The following is a 24,119-nucleotide window of genomic DNA, read 5'->3' as shown; positions in this document are numbered from 1 at the left end:
GGACATGATGAAGAAGCTGGGAATGAACACTACAAGACAAACCGTATCGCCTGATAGGAATTTAAGTCCTGTATTTGAACAGATGTGCATAAAACGTAATGTTACAGAAGAAGGAAAGAAACAGGTGGCAAAAGGGAAGGAACAGTTGAGGCCAGGGAACTGATCGCTCAAAGCCAGGTCTGTGCCCCTCCATGACTGCAGTGTGCTGGTGCTAAGCAATGCATGCAGCCCACTGCAGATGAAGGGACCATCCCTGTGCCATCCTATTGCCTGCTGCCCACCGGTGCCAGGACCATGGATGTCACAGAGCATCACTCAAAGCAGGCACAGGGAACACACTTCCCTTGCTTCTCAAAGTTTCCCTTAAGCTTTTACCTAATATCTTCCTCTCAAACTAATTGCACAGAAACAGAAGTATGGTGCAAAATGTAAGTTATGCTGGTAACAACAGGCAGGGCACTCTGCAGACACATGGCACTAGATCCTTGCAGAGACTTCACAGAATGAGATAAAACATATGAAAGGATGAAGGCATACAAATGTGCTAGACAAAGAAGGGAGCTGACTCTAATTCCCAGCTATTACTCTGTATTTTCCACTGCTCCCATCATTTTCAACAGGAACTGCAGAAGAAATCAAGAGTGCCTGGATTTCCAGCAGCTCATCTCATCACCTCTCACATTTCAAGGAAACTGACAGTATTGCAGCAAGAAGCCAAATCTTCAAAGCTGTGAGATCCTCACACTGACAGTATACCAGACCCAAACATCCCAGCCCATCCCAAAACACACACAGCTTCTGCCCGGCTACCCAGCAGCCTTGACACCAGCTTTGCACTGTTGTAACAGGGCTGCTATTCACAGAACTCAGAAACCTATCTGTGTTTTGTCTGTGAGGTGCAGCTCACAGCGGAGAGCCAGCTGGCGAGAGGTGAGAGTCGGCCTCCAGTCTGTTCATTCACATTTTATGAGGATGGTTTCTCTGCTTCCAAGGCTGCGAGAATAGGACACCGAACCCTGACATTTACAAACGCTCTGAGTAAGTGCTGCAGCATGGAGCAATAATGCAAGAAAAGCCACTGTGAGTTTCTCTATTGTTATTTGCCTCAACTTCTCAAACCATTTTTCAAAGGGAACTTCTTCACACTGGTCTGTCGCTGAAACTCCGCACCATTTCCTAGTAGTAGTTCTATGGAGTTATTATCTATTTGCAAAAGCTTCAAAGGACATTATGGTCACTCCTGAGCCCTGCCTGCTCACTGGATCCTTGCTGGAAGCGCAAGCAAGCAAAAAAGAAAATTCATCTCATCTCAAAGTTCTGATACTGTATATCTCTTTAGACAGAGGAAATGCCCATAGGAGCAGTCACCATCTCTAACTCTTAGCACCTTTGCCAAGGGGTGATGGCACATGGAGCCAGATGCTGCCAGGAAGGGTGATGGCCAGGTGGTGCCCACCTGCAATGACTGCACCCCAGAGGTATCTCAGAGCCACACGTGCTGCTCTGCAGCAGGCAAGCACAGTGCAGAGACACTGACTGCAAAGCTTCAGCCCTGCTGTGGTAGATAAGCTTCAAGGGATTGCCCTTATCAACACAATTACCTCTCAGTGCTCTTTACACTAGCATCTAAACTATTCCTACCTCTGGCAGATGGGAACATTTTGTTTTCAGCTTGTTGCAGTGCTGGATAAAGATTTATGTGTTTGCAAATCACTGCATGCAAACACTGAGACCTTCACTGTGCACTGTGACATCACACCACCAGGCCATCTTACTGGGTACCTATGGCAACCACCATTACAAAAGCTGTCAGCAGGACCCAGTGATCCTTACAGGTCCCTTCCAACTCAGGATATTCTATGATTCTGTCTGAGATAGGCTGTACAATGTGGTTCAAGTTGAGACTTGGTCACAGCTGAGAGCCTGGCACCAACACAGCTTCTCATGTGCAAAACAAAACACTCACAGCATGCTGCACAGCAGAGCTGGAAATCACAGTGGGAATGCAGCAGGAAGCTTCTGCAGGAACTACCTAAAAACCCATGGTGTTCTGTCTCCCATTACAAGGAAGAATGCAATTTGGCAAACTCACTACTAACGTGCCAAGATCCTGTTGCAGCTTCCCCTCTTGTTCTGCTAGCAGGGGAACTTCAGCCACCTGATCAAACTGTGCAGTGAGGTTCCCTGTGGCCAGCTGCATGCCTGCTGGTGATCATGGGACAGCAAACACCCAAAAACTTCCAGCCAAAATACTTCAAGTGTTTCCCTGCAAGCCAACAGACGAGCTGTGTGAGCTTCAAGTGAGACAAAGGCAGCACAAGGCTCAGCTCAGAGCACAGTCCAGCTTCCCAGAGCTGTGCCCATGGAGCGGTGCCATTGCTGAGCCCTGCCGTGCAGAACAGCAAAGAGGTGACACCAGTTCCCTGCATTCACCAAGTGACAAACGGGGTCAACTGCTGCCTATCTACTCTCTAGTTGGTGCACCACAATTTTGCTAACATTGGAAGGACTTATTTAAGGAAAAAAAATAACATATCAAAGGCAGCCTTATCTTTTATCCTGCTAGAGTTATAAGAATTATTAAGCTAATAACTTTCTTTACACAATGAAGCCGGTTCCACCCTGATTAGGTGCAATCTTGCTGACATCCATCTGGCAAGCCCTTGCCAGCAGAACCACATACAGCTGCGTGTGCTCTGATGCTGCTGCTTCTGAAGGCTTTCTGGAGAAACACCACCAATGAATTTCTTACGTGACAATACAAAGCTTCCCTTTGCTGTCCCATCTCCAGACCCAGCAAAGAGCTGGAAGGGGAAGCACAGTGCCAGGTGTGCTTGGATGTCACCAACTCCAGAGGGGAAAGAACAAAAAGCCCCCAGTTGGCAATTGTTATTCCTTGCCAAGATCGATGATTGGATTAGCTTAGTAACACCGTCCAACACCGTTCCTTGAATTTATTCCAGTGACAACTATTGGCAGGGATAGAATTTCACGTTAGCCAATTAACTAAATGCACTGCTACTGCATCTCAGCTACTTAAGCTCGTCAGTTAATTAAGAGATCAGTATGAACCGAAAATAGGAATTTCACCTGACACACATACCAAACATCCATTATCTTAATGATTTAATTTTACAGTTCTGCTTTATGTTCTATAGGCACCATTTGGAAAGCCAAAAGGCAACTGCTCAGTATAAGGAATGGGTAAGACACAGTAAACAAACATTTAAGGATTTAATCAATAAGCTCTATTTTACAAGGTAGTTTTTCCCACGATGAAATTACTGCCTCACGCTCACAAATTATTTCCTTATCAATTTTTAGATGCTTCTGATGTGCTTCCCATTTAAGAGATGTTTAAATGGTTTCACTTCACACCTGGTAGCTGTTCTGCTTTGCCCCAGCTGCTGCACACACAGCAGCAGCTCTCCGTGAGGACAGGCTGGTCAGCCTGGAAATGAAGGCTGCAGGCAGGCGGTGCTGGGGCCCTCCAGGACAGCAGTTCAACATTGGAAGCTCCATAGCAGAATCTGACAGCATGAAATGATGTCAATGTGAAACATACTCCATTCCAAGGGTGGTTTGGTTGGTATTTTTTGTATTTTAGCAGAGGCCAAGCTGAACATGTTCTACCGGTTTAGTGACTTTTCACTGCTGATCAGATTAATGCTGATAGAACCTACAGACCGGTGGGATATCAAGGCATTTCTGAAAGGCTATTTAACAGGTAAAGCTTCAGAACAACTCATACGAGGTTTTGTTACCCTTTTATCTACAAGCAGGACTTCTCTAGAATTGCACATAGTGTATCTATGCTATTTTATGCTCTATATACTACTAATGCCCAAGCAACTTCAAAAGGCCAAGCTGCAAAAATCACGTCTGTTTATTGGTATTAGGCATATAAAACTCGGACAAAGTTTTCCCATTTCCCAAGTACACTTCCTGTCAAGAAAACCATCTGTATCCTAGAATTAGAGATATGTTTTAATAACAAGGCTCCTCAGTGGGCTGCTTTGATAATTAGAAAGCTATCATTTGTCTTCCTAACCTAAAATGAGAAGTGCACGCAAATATACACAGTGCCTGGCTCATCCCTGGCTGCCAGCCTCCTAAATAGCCCGCACAAGATGAGGGACCCAGGGGCTCAAATTAAGATAGATTAGAGCAGCCAAAACCCTACCACCCTTAGCAAATTAATTTGATCTCCTTCAAAAGGCCCCAAGAGCAGAAGTCTTCAGCTCTGTGAATGCATGGAGTGATGCCTGCTCCGCAACAGAGGGCAGCACTTCCAGCAGACACAACAGCACTTAAGGAACTTCTTTTGTAAGGAAGGGATAACCTGGTAGCAGGATTTGATTTAAAATGCATTTTATTCTCAAAGGCTCAGGGTATGCTAAAAACATGCTGTTCAATGATCATGTTGGCAAAGGCTTTGGCTGCCACGTACCCAGCAACAGCTGCACCAGGGTTGAACACAGGCTACCTCTGTCTCCTCAAAAAAGCATTCACAAGGTTGGAAAGGATCTACAAGATCATCAAGTCCAACTGTCCTCCTACCACCATTACTACCACAAGCTACTAAACCATATCTCATAGCAACTCATCCAGGCACCATGTTAATACTGAACTTAAGAGTTCAGCTCTCGTAGGAGAGGTCTTTGGTCCTGAGATTAAGGAAACATCAGACAGATGCCTCTTATCAATCCTTTCCTCTTTCTTGATGAGAAATTACACTCAAGCTAAAAAATTAAGGATAAGAAAATTTGGCAGGTAATGAATATGAGAGCATTGGTGAAAAGAGCTTCTTATTTGGGCCATTTGAAAACAAGCCATCTCCTGCAGAGTTCCACACACTTACAGCACAGGTACATCTCTCTTGTTTAGGTGAAGGCAGTACTGAAAGCCTTGAGTAAAAAAGCTGCTTACAGGGGCTAAGGGAAGAACTTGCAGAACAACTGGCTGCAGGAACACTTCTGATTCACCCAGTCTGCTGTAGTAATTGCTGTGCTCTAATGAGCAAACTATGCACACAGAATGCTGCTTCTGCAAAACCAATCAGGGCACCCTGCATCCAGGGTTCTGGCCGAGCAGGGACCCCACTGCTGCCTCCCTGACACTAGCAATGCCATTGTAAACATGAAAGAAAGCCATTCAGATCCCCCAGTGAATAGAACAAACACACAAAGAAACTATTTGAGTTTTCTTGCTATTAAAAGCCTGTATCAAAACTAAGAACTAAAAAACATACGGCTGCAATTGGAAGCCGTCAATCCAGCTCTGTTATCACTGCCAGCCCCCAGGCAAGGGGCTTTTTCCAACAGTAGTTTCTCTTTACTATTTAGGCTGTATCTCTGGTTCAGAGAACTATGGCCAGCATCCAGTACCCTCCCTTTTCCAGCAATATTTAGGTACTACTAGCAACAGAGGCCATTATAAATAACCAGAAAAACAACAAGAAACAAAAGATTCCCTTGGTGTGGGAAGAGAAATCCTTGCTGGGCTATGTCCATGATGAGTACAAGCTACTTAGAGATGAGTGGAAAAGCCACCAGAAAGAATAAGCCACTTTTCATATTCTTTTCACACTAAACCTGAAAGATTGATTTCCTGCATTCTGAACAGACTTCTATTTTTACAACCGAGCTGTAATTCCTTTCCCCAGATCACGGCGCTTTCCTCTCAGCTGTCACAGAATAGCTTGTGCCTTCTGATTCATCTGGTAGGAGCTGAGTAAAAAGAAGAAAAAGGCCGATTTCTGGCTCATACAGTTCAAGGTGAGCCTATTCCTAGATAGCAGATATTCGCTGAGATTACATTTTCTAGGCACCTGTAATGAGCACACCTTGCTAACATCACACATTCTCTACTCCCCTCTAACACACCATTCAATACAGACTTATAAAAACAACGAAAAATATATTTAAATTAGACTGAATCAGGCATAACTATTCTTTAATCCCATTCTCAAGGCAAGGATCTCTTAAGCCTTCCAGTAGTCCTTAAAAGCAACGCAGAATATTCACTGCCCAGAACTGAATCATCTTAAGACACATTTTGTAGAATAAAAACAGCATTTGCTCTCCTAATCGAAAACAGCCTGTTCATGTGGGCTCACCATTCGGCATTCAAACTGACTCTCACACATAATAGTCAGCACTCTTCTTAGAAAATGCCTGTTTTCCATGAAACTATGTTCTTTATTTATTGAGCTTTGGAATGAACAAGCAAATCTGCATTGAAACGCATCAAAAACAATAGAAGAGGTGGGGCGGATACCTAAATCTGACCTGCATGGAAGAGAAGCACTTGATGGAAAAAATCCTTTATTGTATCATTTTTTTTCTTAATAACAACAAAATAAAACACAAGAAAGAAGGAAGAGCGGCTGCATTGCACCACTAGAAACAGACTTTATCAATGGGAGATGAATTCAGCTGGGAAATCTGGCAGGAAGAGCAATCAGATAGTGACAGCATACTTGAGTAGGCAACCCTGGAAAGGAGTTTACAAGAAGATGAAGTTGGTTGGTAGCGTTTCTAATAGGGAATATTCTGCTTGACGCAGCATTCAACTAGAAAATAGACACCTCTGCCAGCACTGTCATCTTGGACTTTGCACAACCTTGGTTCAAGTTGAAACATCATTACTTCTATAGAAACAAATAAACAAAAACTATTAACGGGTTTGCTCATCAGGCTGCAGCTCTCACAGCATCTTTCTGCACAAAGGCTGCCAAGAGACGTTAACAAGGCGGGATGCCTGCAGGAACCAAACCGCCTCCACCACCCCAAGTACCCATCGTGTTTTCCTAACCAAAGCAGAGCTTCATGCCAATTATTGAGCCTCAGGAATATGTTTCCACCCCAAGATGGTAAAGCACTTCTGCTTCTTCCATAGTTCTACAGCATGCTTGTTTCCCTAAGTGTAAACAACAGGAAGAGAACATCAGCCTCAGGGCTGATGATGTCTGGATATGGTAGTGAAAGAACCCTCCCATGTGCCACTGCTACACCAGCACTGAGCAGTCAGCAGGACCCAGCCACGGGTGGGCTTAAGGGTGAGCTTCCCTTTGGGGTTCACAAATTAACACACCACCAGATCTCTACTCCTCGGCTGTCTGGTAAATAATCCACGCTTAACTGACTTATGTCAGATATGCTTGTAATTCTCCACTGGCAAAACTAATCTGCACTCACTGTTTTCAAGTTAAACAGGGAATACAAATTCTTCCTGCTTAAAATAAGGTTGCCGTGCCTTCCCCAGCTCTGGGCACTGACTCTCCAAACACCAGTAAAGTATTTCCCTTTTCAAGTGGCCTATAAAAGCTCCGTTGGCCATTTAACCACAAGCCATGACTTCTCCTTCTGAACTTAAAACCAGCTCCCAGAAGGAATGTTATTAGGCACAAGAGACCAGTGAGCGTTACTAGAAAGGGTGTGAAACATCCCAGGAAGACAAACACATCAACACTTGAGCTTCTCCTCTACTGACATCGCACTGGACTTCAGTAAGTGAAGGCCCACAAAGCCAATCACTGCAGAAACTGAGACAGCACTTCACACAAGGTCACTACCTCGGAGCACTAACTAAAGGTAAATATGTCAGGTGACGATAGAAGCAAGATGTAAGGATAAGGAGTAAAAGAAATCCACTTTTGCTCAGGCCTACTTGACCAAAAGCTAGCACATGCAATCAGAAAACGCAGAGGTTGCTTCAGACAAGCCTGTTCAAGGCCATCTGACTGTGAACCCTCTGGGGCTAGTTCTGTTCTGTTGGTTCAATCTACCCAGTGTTCATCAGCTCATCCAACAAGGACTCTGCCTGTGTCTTTACTCACACAGCCTGATCCAGCTGTGAGTGCAGCGTCCCCAAAGAAATCAGCAGCAGGACAGAATCCGAGAGAGCTCCACAAGGTCGCAGCAAGTCACGAAACACGGCAGTATTCCTTCTCACTGCAAATTAACTCTAAGGGTATTCTGAGTATTTGGATAAGGGCTTTTTTTCTTTTTTCCCCCCAGAAGAAATAAGCTTTTATGTAAAAGCTTTTGGAAACCTGTTTGGAGATACGGCATTAACTCCGTAATGACCTCTCTGGAGCTGCCTAGGCCATCAGCACCTCATCACAGTGTAGGAACACCAGGTATGCTTTCATAGAGTTCATGCCATTTAAATAACTGTTCTGAGATTTTTTTTAGAATTTAAGCTGTTTTGAGAGGTTTACAGGGAAATAGACTGTATCCTGTATTGTTCTTCTCACACTGAGAGAAAAAACAAGACTTTCAGAACCTCTCCTGAGAGTTACATTTGGAGAACTGGTGGGTTCCCTATGGCCCAAAGTCCCTTGTTGCAGTGAGATGCTGAACCACAACATCGCTGCTTGCCTGCTCTGACAGTGCTGCTCCTTGCTTCTCCCAAAGGGGAGGCCAAAATTCTGAGTCCCCTCTTGTTCCTTTCTGAAGGCATTTTGCCGAGGCCAGAAACTGAGCCTGTAGTATTTCTGGAGCTATTTTTGTGCTGTAATATCAATGCAGCAGCTGAAATGCCTTGGGTATGTACAATGAACGTGTTTGTTTCAGTTGTGTTAATGCAATGTTCCATCACTGTCTTAAGTACCATCAGCATGAGGCTATACAATACGTGACTGATCCAAAGCATGTGACTTCAATTGAGCAATGTAATTTCAATACACATGTGGCTTTCTGTTGGAACTCAAGCTGTTTTGGCACCAGAACTTGTTTTAGATTTGGACAGGGATATAATGGAGATACACAGATGTGGAAAACTGACGTACAAATGAGCAAATAAGAGAACTTATCTCAAATGATTATTTTAACTTGTCTAAGAGAAATACCCAATATTGATAAACACATCGCAGAACAAAAGCCATTACTGAATAGCAAGCCATGTTATTTAATGTAATTCTCTAGGCATGTAGTAAAGAAAATGAAAAAAACTCCAGTCCATTATGCATTTTACTGAGCCAAGTCATCAACATCTAACTCAAATCAGTTCCTACTCCTTAAAATAAAGTTTAAAGAGCGATTTGACAGCTTTCCCCTTCCCCACCCCTGGAAGCGCCAAGCCCCCAGCTGGGACCCCAATTCCCCACTCTGCAGTTGGCATTCTGTGCACAACACACATGCAATGCAAAGCACAGCTCTGCTGGCCCTTAGCAGCAGGGCATTCTGCTCACATCCCAAACACAACGGCACCAAAAGCAGCCGGGGCGAAGGACGATGCTAGCGAGAGGTGTGAAGGACTGGAGTGCAAAGCTTCATCGCGACGTATGTTTAACTACTGCTGCCACCAAATATAGCTTCCTCAAGAGTACATCCAAGCCAGCCTTAGCAAAATTGTTAGTCTAACCTCCATGCAATGTTTATCATTTCCAAACCATTTTCCCCATTTCCATACAGCTTATTTTCCTTTGCCTTCATCTCACAACTCATTCCGTGTTGTGGGTGCCCCAACCCTGGAGGCCCCCGAGGCCACAGATGGGCCTTGAGCAGCCTGAGCCGGTGGTGGGCAGCCAGCCCACAGCTGGGCCATCTCTGAGGTCCCTTCCAACCCAAGTTGTTTTTAGAGACTACTGTAAGCATGTGAATCAGCCATTTTTCTTCAACTATTTACCTTTTTGCCAGATAGGCACTACTCCGCAGTTACCAATGTTCCACAGTAGGCTCAGTTGCTCAAAAGCAGCACGTTGCCAAACAAAAATTGGCAGGAGGAAATGGCATTTGCCAGCTGCAGGTGCTATCCGCTGTTTTGTAGGTACTCTTTTACAAAAAGACTGTATTTATCCCCACAGACAAGAAATCACAGGAGATGATAGTTCTACGGCAGAAAAATAAAGCGACAAAGTAAATGCCACGAGAGATCCTTCTCATGAATCTGGAGTGCCCTTGATCACAGCGTGAGAGCAGAAATTGAGTTCCACAACTGAATTTTAAAAATACAAAGGTAGCAGGCTCCCAACCCCGAACCATTGTGCTCTGCTGCTGATACAATTTCAGACCCTATGAGTATTCTCAAAGAACACACATCTCTAATGAAAAGAAGGTGAAAAAATGCCTTCCTACACGACGGGTTCCCTGCACTACACAAATTATTTACAGTTGTGACATTTACTAGAGATTACAAATTATAAAATGTTCATAATTATGAGCCATATTTTAGTTATTTATAGAAAAATGTCAGTAATGGGAGATGTTTACTAAGGGTAAACACTCCCTATGTAATGCGAGACGATAACATGCATTCTACAGCATCACACTGTATGTTTCCAAATGCTTTAGCCTGTAATCTTTTTCTCCATGGCAGCACCTGTTCTCATTGAAAACCACTGAAGTACTCCTGACTGCCATTTGTAAAGGGCCTCCTCTTTCAAGTTGGAGAATGTGGGAAAACCACGTGAGGGCTCATGCAGAAACTCCCAGCCCCTCCTCCCTTCTATCTCGTTTTCAGCACAAGGATGTCTGTATGCATATATGCATGTATACACACATATGCACGCATCTGAGCTTCTCCTAAAGAAATGATTCTTCCCTTCTAAACTGTGTCCATCTCCTCTCACAAATGGCTTCCAAGCAATGCTTTGAGTTTTTCCTGTTAAGTCACATTCATTAAGTATGTGGGAAGGGAACAGAAAAGGACATGTGGAAAAGGAAGAATGGGAGAGCTGAAAAAGTGGTCTAATAGGCGAGCACAGCAGAAAGGCCTCCCCCCCACCACCTGTATTTGTACTTAACACAGTTTGCAAATGCTGTACATTAGTTCCCAGAGGGTCAAATGGATGCAAATTCATTAACAGCACGTATTAGTTGCTCGTGCACTTCTTACCTGCAGAAGATGCAGCTGCTCTGCTTCTCTCAATACTGTGAAACCTCAGGATGACAGGCTGCTTATGTTATTTCAAATATTTAAGGTAGCCTAAGAGATACCAGCACTGCTCAGCATTTAAAATAGAGCTTTTAGTTCACTTCAAAAGGTGGGAAACAGATTAAAATCCACTTACACGGTTTGCTCTGCTCTGCCTTTGGCCATCGCTCACTTGCACAGCCCTAACCCAAGCCTGCCAGGAGAGAGAGCCACTGCCAGGTGACAGCTGAGAGATCAGCCCAGGGTCAGCATAGGCAGAAATGCAAAACTCAGGATCTGGCTGAACCTTAAACCACATCAGACAGCCTGCATATTTTACTGCAAACAGGTCAAGACAGTAAAATATCCAGTTACACACAATGTTATAGGTGTTTTCCATTAGCTGTGCAAGCTGCGTAACACAAGCACTCTGGTAGCTTTTGGATGCATCACTTGTACTGCTTCTGCCCATCTCTGGTAAACCAGTATGAAGCACTGAATTCAATTCTGCACTTCTCACCCGAGAAATGCAATCACAGTGTGAGGGAAAACTATTTTTCTTTAAAATAAATACACAAACCTTCTCTTCTTCTGCATCACAAGCAGCGGAACATTTCTGTTCCTTCAAATCTTAGATTTCAGCCAGACAACACATACACAGCAAATTAAGTTGTAACTGGAAACCCCAAAGTGCAAGTAAGGCTGTTCTCTAACAGCCAGAAACCAGGTTACTGACTTCACCTTTTTTACTCTTCCTTCTGTTCTACGTGCTTCACAGAAAGGGTCACCTCACTGAATCCATGTCTCCAAGCCCTGCCATGCTTCCATCCCATACAGTGACCACTCCATTCCTTACACTGGTCCCCACTGGAGGGCAATGGCTCTGCCCAAGGAGCAACTCTGATGTGCTGGTGTGCTTGACTTGTCGATCCCTCCACAGCACCAAGTGGCAAAGCAAACGCCCAAGGCTTAGCATTACTGTGAGTAAATAGAGACCGCGTGTTGTCAGTAAACAAAGCAGAGAGGACTGAGAGCCCAGCGTGTGCACACATATTGCTTGCACCCACCCAAGGTCAGTTACCTTCCAGTACCCCAAACTGGGGAGACATCTAGCTCAACCTGCTCGCTGCATTCATACTATGAATAAGATGATGAGAACTAGCTTTTAAAACTAGATATGGCAACACGTAGAAAGGCTTATTTTCATGATGTGCCTTTAAGACCTACAGAGCTTCCAGATGGAAGAAGGAAAAACAAACCTCCATGAACTACACCCTAGGCACCTGCACATGAAAGCGAACCAGTGGCTCCTGCCTTTAGGCTGACATTTGCCTGACATGCACCCAACTGATGCCCAGTTTCTCTGTGGTTGCAGGACTCCCAGCTGGAAATGCTCCACTGACACTGGGAAAGTGAAACTTGCTGCTACACACCCAGCTTCAGTTACATGTTCATGGACTATCCCCAGCACAAATGGAAACCACCCACTGCATTTTCCCCCAGAGCATTTATTTGGAAAGCCACAGTGCATGGCAGTGTACATGCTGGTACCTGGCAGCCCTGCAGCAAAGGATGGCCATACTACACCAGTCAAGCTTAAAGTCACAGCAATCTGATGGGAAAGAACTGGGAGGATCATGAGGTACCTACTGGCCAGTATTTGCCTTCAGCACAGAGCAAAGGTGCTTCTTACTTAAAACCCTCTGAACAAAGAAGGACTGTGATACTTAAACAAAGGAATAGCTGCATTCATTGCTGGAACATCATCATCTGGTCAGAAGTTCCTCAGAATTAGTTAAATTAGTCAATTCTTAAGATCTGGGCAATCAAACCACCTCTGGCTTCCTTGATCCTTCTTGGTGCTTGGCAAGAGGACCTGCAGGAATGGCTAGGACCTAAATGCAAGGCAGATCTTTATTTCTGGCTTCAACTATATTATAAGTCGTGACTCATAGATTGTATTGTTCACCATTCATATGAAAAATAATAGCTATCATATTACCCCACTGCAATAAGAGGGGATTACTGATATATTTAAGAGTTTATTCAAACAGGCAATGAATAACATGTTTTCATTTATCAAAAATCTCCAAAGCACAAAGAATGTTCAATTTATTATATTTAATATTCAGCAATTTCAACACTGAAATCCCAAGCAGAGAAATTAAAACAAATTGCTTCATCTAGAAACCAAACAAACAATTACACAAAGGAACAAGGCCAAAAAGGAAACAGAACAGCTGCATTAGTCAGCCCTTATTAACAGTAAACATAATACCTTATTTCATTTTCTAAGAGTTATTTGTTAACACCTGAGAAACAAAGTCTACGAGGCTACAAATGGCATCAAAATGATCCTCAGGTGCTCTCTGTACCAAACTGCACATCCCACTGAACCCAAGAAGGCTGCATGTGCCCGGCCATAGGAAAAATAAGTCATTCATTAATGGCTTTTATTAAAATGCCCTGATTAAAACCACATGTACTGCTGTGGAAATCATGAGAGATTTACAACAAGTTGTGAGAAGCATACTAAGCTTTCTTTATTCCATTTTAAAACAAAAAAACACGGTAGGATATGACGCCCAATGCTTGTTCCCAAATTTAGTATTACTGTTGCAAAACAGCACCTTATCTTAATAAGGTTATAGGCTGCACTATAAAGCAGCAGGAACAACCTGAAGTCCCAAACAACCTGCTTCAGACAACACCACAATCCCAGGAAGGTGCTACGAGCTGCCACACTGTATCCATGGCTTGCAATCAACAGCTAAAACACTGCAAAACGCAATCTGGGAGATTCTTTGTGTGCTGACATACGGGGTATGCACCAAATGCTATTAACTGCTCAGTCATAAGATCCTTGTTTAAAAACCCTGTGCTAGCTGTGCATGGGCCTACTGTATTAATGCAATTGTGAGCAACAAATCTGACTACTTAATATGCAAATTCCCTTGGTCAGCCTCCCATAGAAGCACCATGAAAGCAGTTATTGTAACTCCAGATCAGACATGTGATATACAGCACGACGCAGCACTCAGCTGAAGACATTTCAGAAACTGTTGTCCAGCCCCTGAAAGCAGAGGTAAAGCCTGGCATTTGGCTTGCTAGAACTTAATGAAGCACCAGCACTGTAGCAAATATTGCAGGAATAATTGATACTTTCCACACATCCTGGTGCAGCAGTCAGATGGGCAGCCCTATTTCCTCCTGCTTCCATTATCACTGCTGGCTGATAGGAGCAGCAGTAAAGAAGACAGATTTCAAACAGAATCATCTTCTTCCCTAACAAAGAAGGGTGATAAGAGCTCCAACAGGCAGCTCGCATCCTGCAAGGAGAGCACAGCAGCAATCAGACAGCCACAGCAGAGAGCCTTAATCTGTAATGACTTGTCATGCCCGCACGTCAGGACGTGGCATTTCTTGCCCTGAGTTACTCCGCACAGATAACTCTCTCTGAACTTTGGGAAGTAAGGCAAAGTAATACGCAACTAGTAACAAAGGAAAGAGTTTACCGGAAGAAAGTGAATGGGTTCATTTTTCTCTTTCACAACCTTCCCCGTCCTCCCCTCCAAGAAATGGAAAAGAAACTCAAGAACCTTCTGAAGAGGACTTGCACGTTTCTGGTTTGTGCCAAACCAAACTTAACCTGATAAGCTGTTAGACCACACTTGCAAGCACAACGCAGAGCTCTCCAGCAGTTAACTCCAAACCCGATGTTTCAAAAAGCCTTTCTGAACAGACACCTGAGGTCATCACACAAGCTGCACGCAGCCAGAGAGCAGCTATTTCTCTCCCAGTTTCCCTCTTCTGCAGAAATTCCATCACCTTTGACAAGGCGCAGCAAGAGGAGATTTGTTGCTTGGCTCCTGAAAGCTTGGAATGTCTGACAGGAGACAGCTGAGCTAAAGCAGTGGGAAGGAACATCTGTGTCTACAATCATCTCCCATTGTTCTTTTTATCTCCTTTAAAGAGTCACCAATAAAACCACCTCATCACCCAGGACATCCACACAGCACCGCACAGCTCTGCTGGACTATAATGCCCCAAGCTTTGAGCCAGGATTTTTTTTCTAAATACAACAAGAACTATTCTATTCAAAATGAAAACCCACTAAAAAGAGCAGTGATAATGAAACAGGTGGTATCAAGCTGAAAGAAGCATTTCATCTCTAGCAGGACGGGCAGAGCAGCATCTGTTTAATTCCTGCCAAGTAACAGACTCCTCCTGCTCTGGTCAATGGGAACACAGCACACAGTAAGCACACAGGCGAGCCAGGAGGTTTGATTAGCTTGTTCTTACACTCAGAGACACACCTAAGTACATTAAATAGTTCTCTGGATAAATGCAAGCATCTCTCTGACCTTTGCAATAGGAAAAGACAAAGGAACTGCATACAGTCCAGGGCACTGTCAGCTTTGCAGAGCAGCAGGGAAATGACTGGAAGTGCCGCTGACTGACAAAAGCTCGGAGGACAATAAAGGGATGTGACAAATTCTGATTTTCATTCCGATGATATCATCTAGCAGGATTTCATCAGCTCTTCACTGCACTGTAATAGATGGAGGCTGGTATGAATTAGACTTGAGATCCGGCTCCCGCTTTTATGCAACATCAAGCGCTGCTGTTACTATCTAATCAATCTCATGACTGCTTGTCATTCTTTAAGAAACTTTCCTGTTCTGAGGCAAAAAAAACAATGCTCCTCCAAAGTCAGTCTATCAGCAGCAGCATTCTGGCTAGAACTGGAACGTTTCTATTCTAAAACGTCTTCCTGAGTCACACAAAACGAGGCAGCTCTGCTGATTGATTGACAGCAACTTGAAGGCGATTACACTTGAGTTGGTCACAAAACAGCAGTTGGAGGAAGTAAGCCTTGTTTTCAGGAACAGGAGCAGGCTGCCCTTCTGTCCAGGAAAGGCTCAAAACTGACACTCACTTGGGGCGCTTCAGCTGGTTCGTTTTCTGTTGCCTCGAGTCATAAACTCCCTCCGGAGATCAAGTCAGATTTCATTCTCAGCATGGGCACCCTTTCAGAATTTGTAACCCTAAGGATTAGCAAAGGGAGGACTTCAGCGCCTGGGGAGTTAAATGTAACAGAAGAGGCGCTGAAGTTCTTGCCCCTTAACCTATATCCCCACCTCCCCTTCCTTGTTTTGGAGAAGCAGAACAGATACGCAGCCTTACAGAACGGGCTATTGCACACTGCAGCTCATTGTTTAAGACAGCCCTAAGAAGCGCATAATTCAACTGAAATTACATCACTTCTCACTTCAGCAAGACAACCTTAAGGAACATTATCCCCAGAGCATGAATCAACGCCAGCCAGCTGACATGCATTCTGCATCTTACATCTCCAGGAATCCAGCTGCTGCTCTGATGCACCAAGCACAGTGGGTTACTAACCCAAAGGCTGCAGCATGTCGTGCCATGTACGGTGCTTACAGGAACGTGCTCCAACTAAGTCTTCTTGGGACAGCAATCTTTAGACAACTTGGATGGAAATCACGTACCTCTGTACTGCTACCAAGCACGTAATAAAGCAGCATTACTATGTTACAACATCAGCAAAACCCTGATCATAATTATTTTCCCCCCTATCTCATTCATTGGACATCGGAGGCGAGATAAGAGTAAGAAAATTAAACCACAGCTATTTCTGTGACACAATCTTACCTCATAACACCTGCCTGGAAAAACTGTCAGCACAGCTTTTTTGATGGTTCTTGGTCAAGATTTTATAGGATGTGAAGATTTCTGCTGTTCTTTCTCCTTGACTTCCACATCCCTTACTCAGTCTCCCATCTCTTACTGGTTGGTAAGTTTCCTTAGCACCGGGCACGGCTTTTAAGAACAACTTCTTAACACAAATGAATTTACCTATTTTAAATAGATGGGAAGAGCAAGGAAGACTTGCACTAGACAAAGCTATATAATTTCCTTTAATGAAAATGATGTTGTGATTAAATCCCACACAAAGGAACTTCCTGGTATTCCTGTATACTATGTATTAATCAGCAGGTGGCCGCTCCAGATATAACTGTACAAACTGCATTTTTGTGTATATGTTATGGAATGATGGTAAAGTCACTGATGGGACAGAACACCAACCAGCTGGGCTGCCTGAAATCGAATCAAACCAATAAATAACACTCTGCAAGGCACGGGGGAAGATGCAGATCTAGGTCAGCAGTTTTCAGCCTGGTATCTGTGGTCCCTGTACGCGCAAGGACAACCGATACACCAATTGTCCTGTTGGTAGGCTGACTTTAAATGACTGCACAGCACATACAGCTCTGCTGGAGAACATCAGGGGTCCTCAGATTGAAAAAGCAATCAGTCAGGCTTTTAGGTGGAGGGAAGCGTAAGGACTGAGGCGCTTACACCGCAGCAGTGTCTGCACACAGGAGGTGTGCGCTTCCACACAGCGAGAGCACACTGCTCCAGCTTCTGAAGTCACTGGAAACTGACTTAGCATGGGTGAGCTAGGCTAGAAGAAAGCATCCATCTTTCTTGGAGAGAATAAAGAGAAAAAAAAAAAAAGGAGAGGAAAAAAAAAAGAGCTCAACCCACGGTAGTGCCAGGACCGAAGTTATCTGAGGAATTACTTTCCACTTACCACAAGGAACTGAGCCCAAAGAAAACAAAGTTCCGGAGCCCCGGGCAGGCCGCTGCCCCGCCGCCGAGTGCCGCAGGAGGGCTGCGGGCGGGGGGAGCGGAGCCACAGCCCGGAGGATCCGTCCGCGGAGCACCGCGGAGCGCACACGTGCCCGGCCGCCCCCCGGCTAAGGCACCTTCCCGGAGAGAGGGGGGGAGACCCTCCGTGGGCCGAGGGCTCCGAGCACACCCGTACATCGCTCTGGGAAAGTTGCGGCCCGGGCGGCAGCCCCGCGGTCGGGCGCGGTGCGGGGATGAGCGGTCGCGGTGCGGAGCGGCCCGGTTCCCCCGCCCGGCCCCGGCCCCGCGGCAGGCCCCGGCCCGCAGCGCCCGCCCGCCAGGGGTCCCCGCGCGGCGCCGGGGGCAACCCGCCCGTCCGCCCGCCCCGCCGCTCACCTCCGGTGCCGTCCGAGTTCTCGTTGAGGCTGCCCGAGGAGTCGTGGTGGGAGCCCACACACCCGCCCATGGGGCCCGCCCGGCCCGCAGACCCGCCGCTAAGCCGCCCCCCCACCCCCCTCCCCCTGCAGCCGAGCTCCGCGGCCGGCCGGGCAGGCGCGATGGCTGCGGAACCGCCTCCTCGCTCTGCAACACCGCCCCCGGGGCGCGGCCTGCTCCCGGAGCGCGGCTCCGCCCGCGATCCGCCCCGGCCACCCGCCCGGGTGGGGTCGGCCCTCCGCCTGGCCTGGCTCTAGGCCGCGGATGGTCCTGGGCCGGAGGGGCGCGGCTGTAAGGCCGTGCGGGGTGCGGGGTTGGCCGAGGCTCCGCTCCGCTGCGACGTGGGCGGGCCCGGGAGCGGAATGCGGGCAGCGGGCGGCCCGGTTTGTTTGGTTTTCCCGGCTTGGCGGTCTGGGGCTTTCCCTTTTTATTTATTTATTTGTTTATTTTCCCCCCCGTGTTCCTTTGCATATGAAAAGAAAGTCCACACGCTCAGATAAAGCCATATCCTGCTAATAATGCAAACAGCTCTGTGTTAACAGCCTGCCAGGTTGAATTAGAAACAAAAAGCAGGCGAAATCACCGCCTCTTGGTCATGTTGGCGCTCGGCCTTCAGCCCTCTGAGGTGAAAAGTTGCATTTTTGTGCACTTCATGCCCTAAGGGCTTATATTTATAGATATGTATGTAAATATATTTCAGCGTTTAGAGGGGGGCAGTAAGAAAGGGGCAGGCACTTTAAGGAGAATCTGTGGTGATAAGACAAAGGAAAATGGTTTTGAACTAAAAGAGGGGAGATTTAAATTGGATATAAGGAAGAAGTTCTTTATGATCATGGCAGTGAGGCACTGCATGGGTCGCCCAGAGAGGTGGTGGTGCCCCATCCCTGCAGACACCCGAGGTCAGGATGGAGGGGCTCTGAGCACTGATGGAGCTGTGAGTGATCCGTGCATTGCAGGGGGTTGGACCAGATGGCCTTTAGTGGTCCCTTCCGACTCAAAGAGTTCTATGATCCTGTATCAGTCTAGCAGCCGTCTTACTGTGGGCTTGGGGATTTACAGTTTATGTGCTACGGATGTACAGGTGCTCTTCGGAACAACTAGCAATAAGTCAGAGCATTGAAAAGCGAAAGCAATACAAAAAATAAAACATGGTAACAAACTGAGCTCTGGGTTCCCTGCACGTTCTGTTGCACACAGCAGCTTAACGTTCCGGCGCACAAAACAGCAGAAAGCAGAACTGAAGCTGAACGTATTTTACCTACAAAAAGATGACTTTTGCAAATGTATTTTATTTTTAAGAATTCAAACACAATCTCTGTTTGCAGAGCTCACAGCCACCGCAATGAGAGCAACGCACGGATAGCTGCATTTCTGCCATTAATTTCCACATGTATTTCCTCGTACTGGAAGCCCAGCCAGCTTTTGGGAAGGCACTTGTGTCGTTAATTAAAATCCCAAACGCATGAGATAAGCTGAGTGCAAAACGCCGAGCGCTTCGCTGAGAACAAAAAGACGTAGAGCTGGCCTGCTTTATGGGCCTAAGCAAGAATGTTAGGGATTGTAAGGAACGTGGGGAAAGATGATTCCATCTGCCTATGGAGGCACTAATTGCAAAAGGAAAAATGCCTTTTCTGTGCAAGACTTTAAAGCAGAGAGAGAAAACACAGTTGTTGGAGCCACGATCACAAAGGCATTGGACACATAGCGGGGTGGCTGCAGGACAGCCAGCCGGCGTGGGAAAGTATGTTGCCCTGACACAGCAGTCTGCCTGCGGAACACTGCAACAATTCACTGGCACGGACCGCTCTGAATGTTTGGTGCTAAACTTTTTCATTAGCTGCCTTGTTCTCAGACACGCACTGTACATAGTCTGTGTATCAGTGTGTATGTAAACACCAGCCAAAGTCAGTATTTACTGCCTGACCCCATGATCTGCGTGTATTCACAGTGTACCAATAAAGTACAGAAGACAAGTGAAGACCTTTTCCAAACAGGTGACCTGTTTGGAAGGTTATACTCTTTCTCAAAGCGTGTTTCATGAGAAGCAAGGGCTGAGCTTTGCAATCAAAGCTTCTGCACTCTAATCTTGGCTCTGCCCTGGATACCCACTGTGGCCTTGGACAAATCACATCACCTCAATTGCTCTATTTCTGTCAGTAGATTAATGTTTGTCTACCTATCTCCTGGGGTACGGTTAGGATTAATTAATTCTTACCCTTCATTACTTGCTAACTGCTGCAGTGTGTGGGATGTAAAACACTTTGAACATCAGAAGTGCCGTTTCACAAATTAAATGGTGTAATGAATTGACTATTCCATACAGCTGCAATGACCCTATATGGTTGGAAATTTTTCCATGCGGTCATAAACCCTACAGTGCTAATGGTTACAGAGCTTTCTCTCAGTACAAAGTGCTGCTGAACTGTGTGTTGTACCAGTAGGGTCAGAGCGATGGGACACCTTGCCCAAGGAATGAAGCACTGGAAAAGCCTGAAGTGGATCTACGTTTGTATTGCCTGGTTTATTTCCTATACACTCCTAGATAGTAAAACACTTGGTGTACTTCACCCGGCTTTGTCTCCAACTGGGATCTTACTGTTTGCTTGCAGTCAATGGCGGTGGTTCTCGCTGTCACATGATGGCACAGTGTGATAAATCCCTGTTCTCTCATGAGTCATCTTTGCGTGGGAACAAGCATGAGATGCCGACAAATTGCACCAGTGCTGAAACTTCTGTCTCAGGCATCAACATTTTGATTTTTATCCTTGCTACCCAGGACTGTACTATCAAAGTCTTATCACTGTAAGTGAAAGTCTGCCCAGCTCTCTTTCATCCTCCTCTGACAGATGGGAAAGGGAGACACCAGAGATGAGGTTATTTACCAAAAGTCCCACAGGAAGCAGAAGTAGGAAAGAACTGTTGAGTCCAATTGGTGTGTGATGCTGAGCTCTTCTTCCTCCTCCTTTTTCAGCTGACTCCCAGCTAGTGTGATCTGTCCCTTAGAAAACCCTACCAAAGCGTCCAGTATCAATCCCTACTACCTAGAGGCTGCAAAGCTGTGTCTAACTGATGTTAAACTGGGCAGAGTTTGTTTCCATGGAAAGCTGAAAGAAAACTACTGCACAGGAGGGACCTGTGGCAGGGGAACCTCATCAGCCACTGGGATACCGACAACTGGCTGAGGATATGCAGAACAACTGCCTGCCTTGTTCTGTGCCCATTGGCAAGGTGTGCCCTTCAGCCGAGCTCCAGCAGCACTGCTCAGAACACCTTGGCACACAGCTGCTGATTGAAGTGCTGGGACAGGAAAGTGGAGCTACTGGGGGATCTTCCCCAGTGTTGCAAAGTATATTGCTGTCAAAAGAAAGTTATGTTTCTGTCCTGATCTCCACCAAGCCCAGCTCCTGCTCCTTTGGTTTGCAAGCTTTTGTTGTCCTCTCTGTTAGTAACAGAAGGAACTGTGATGTTTCAGCCTTCTTTTGTATGTTTCTGCAAAGCTGTGTGGTTTCTGTCCTCAGTAGCTGTAGAAATAGGTTGTGGATGCCCCATACCTGGAGGAGTTGAAGGCCAGAGTAAATGGAGCCCTGGGTAGCCTGATTTAGTAGGGGGCAACTTGTCTTTGGCAGGGGTTGGAGCTGGGTGATCTTTAAGGTCCCTTCCAACCTAAGCCATTCGGTGATTCTATGATTAATCAGGTAATTCTCTCTCCATTCATGACTTTAAAATCGGATCTTTACAAAGTTATGTTTGGAAAACATGTAGAAAAAAAGTTGCTATAACTTCAGGCTATAAGCACACAATTCCACTGTGAGTTCTGTTTCTTACTTGTGTTTGATGTCAAGAACTTCCAAACTCATTCTTTTAAATGGGGAGCAGGGGTATATATCTTAAAGCAATAGCAGTTGGCCGGCAGGTACCACCATAACAGACACACAGTGAGGCAAGTGAGCTGCCCACTTTCATTTTGTGTTTCATGACAGCTTTATTGCTTCTGCTCCTTTTAAACACACTTCTCATTTTTAATAAATCCTGAATACTGCAAGCTGTTCTGAAAGCAGATTTTTTTAACCCACATTCCCAACCAACTTCTGTCAACTTGAATTCTCTGAATAAGAGACTTACTGGTTGGTATTTATTGCTTTGTCACGTCAGGGAGGTGTTTCTAATGCTCAAAAATGCACATTTTGAAAAGAATTAGCCTGGAATGCTAAGGAGATGAAAGTGAAACACTGCTTCCCTCTTGTGGTGCTCCTCCTGATTGCACACTGAAATGCTACGCCGGTAGAATAAACAGAAATGGCAAGTATTGGTTTTTGGGTTATTCTAATGACATTTGCAGAATATCACTTTCTCACTGACCTGCAGCCAAGTGTTTATTCCCATCCTGCTGTTACTGTTGCGGTGCTGGATGGGGGCTTCCCAAAGCTGTATAAGCACACACAGTGTCAGCCTTCAATAGGCTGATAGAAGATGTTGGAAGCTTATCTCGTTAGGGCCTGCTGTTTGTGGACAAGTTCTCCTCCTCTCTCAGCTGCATTTGAATCGATTCTCTGTTTGGGGGGAAATGCCTGAGTATCACATACAGTGTGCTCAGTAATGAAGTGGATTAGTGGCAGTGCTAGAAACAAGGGGAAAAGCTGTGAGCCCTCTTGCAGAGTGTGCTGATGCAGCACGAGCTGTGTTACAGGCTGCTGGGCCAGCACAGGGCAACAGACAGCACAATGGGCTGTATTATTGCATTTCTTCACTTGCTGCTGTTATTGTATTGATGTCTGGAGGGCTCAGTCAGAATCCCATATCTCCATCCAAAAGGACACTGAAGTTTCAAAGGAAAGACATGGAAATGTAGGATGCGGTTTACATTAGAAAAGGAGCATAGCAGGAGACAGGATGAAAATATCTGTGGTCATGAATAAGTGTGAGCAGTTGAGTCAAGAGATTTGGATTTACTACTTTTTTTTTCCCCTCTTTTTTTTTTTGTAGCGCAAGAATGAAGGCATGTGCTGGCAGTGATAACCGGATCAGCCAGAGCTGATAAAGCAGCTTTCTTCCACGGGGCATGTAACTGAGCAGAGAGTGTGAGGAATCGATAACCCCGAGGGCTCTGCAGGGTTTGCAGAGGTTTGTGTCTGCAGCCAGAGATGCTTCGGGGCAGCTCCTCTCACCCACATCTGTTGGAGGGTGCTGGGTGCAAGGAGAGAACACAGGTGCAGCACAGCCCATCAGCTGCTTTCTCTGTTAATCTGCAGGCAGAGGGGCCTCTTATGTATCAAAGCAGCAAGGAGGAAGGCATGTTAGTAGTGGAGTCAAGGTATGCAGGCTGCTACATGACCCATTGCTTCTGTATTGGCTTAGCACCAATGGACAGCAAACTGCTTTGGGAAAGAAGTTTGTGTTCACACGCTCCTGGGTTTTAGCTCTGCTTCCCAAACACAAAGCATTTGAAATCTGAGCTATTTCCTAGACAAAATATCCAGACAACCTCCTCACACAGGGCTGAAGAAATGGGTTCATTTGAGGAGAAATCACACACTTTTTGGAGGGAGGAGGAGGGGAGAAGAAAAGATGCTACCTCCTGTCAAAATGCTTTTGATACAATTAAAGCTGAGCCAGATGGTAATGGTACAGGCTAATTTTCCCATATGGCAGGATCAATCATGTGATAAATACGCTACTTTAAGGGATGTGTGACACTGATAGATGTTAATATTCCAAATATTTGAGGCTTGTATCTTGAACGTTCTCATGGCCGTGCATGGGAGGAAAGGCACATGGTTGGGAAGTGCTCGCTTAGACTGCAGTCCTACCCCAGTGGGAATTTCCTGCTCTGTGCTCCTCAGCAGTAGGAAACATCTGGTATGGCAATGGCTTCCCTTTCCCCACATCATGCTGTATGTGTGCCTAGGCAGGTGCTTGCCTGGAAAGGAAATGGTGGCATGGGAAGGCAGAGGAGCTGATTGCACATGGGGCACCGCAGGGAGTTCTGCCTGCAGCTGTGCAGGAACTCCAGTGAATCTGTGCCATGCTCAGAGTGTGGGAGAAGCTTCCCTTGTTGGCAGGCCAGGTGCTACCAAGAAGAGGAACGATGGGACTTTTCACCTCCCAGATTCATGCCAGCTTTCCTAATTGTGGCACATGGTGGTTTTCAGGGGTGAAATACATTGTTC

General features: G+C 45.8%; 1 protein-coding gene across 1 annotated transcript in view; it reads right to left on the bottom strand.

Annotated features, from left to right (window-relative positions):
• Positions 1-18,061, bottom strand: part of UBTD2 (ubiquitin domain containing 2) — a 41,509-nt gene extending 23,448 nt beyond the window's left edge. The window contains exon 1 of the mRNA XM_072348406.1: positions 17,914-18,061. Within this exon, the coding sequence (XP_072204507.1) occupies positions 17,914-17,983 (70 nt within the window). The 5' untranslated portion in view covers positions 17,984-18,061. The remainder of the gene's footprint in view (positions 1-17,913) is intronic.
• Positions 18,062-24,119: the final 6,058 nt, after the last annotated feature.

This window comes from Excalfactoria chinensis, chromosome 13 (genome assembly GCF_039878825.1).
Source record: "Excalfactoria chinensis isolate bCotChi1 chromosome 13, bCotChi1.hap2, whole genome shotgun sequence".
NCBI classification, from domain to species: domain Eukaryota; kingdom Metazoa; phylum Chordata; class Aves; order Galliformes; family Phasianidae; genus Excalfactoria; species Excalfactoria chinensis.
This window is presented reverse-complemented; position numbering and strand designations above follow the sequence as displayed.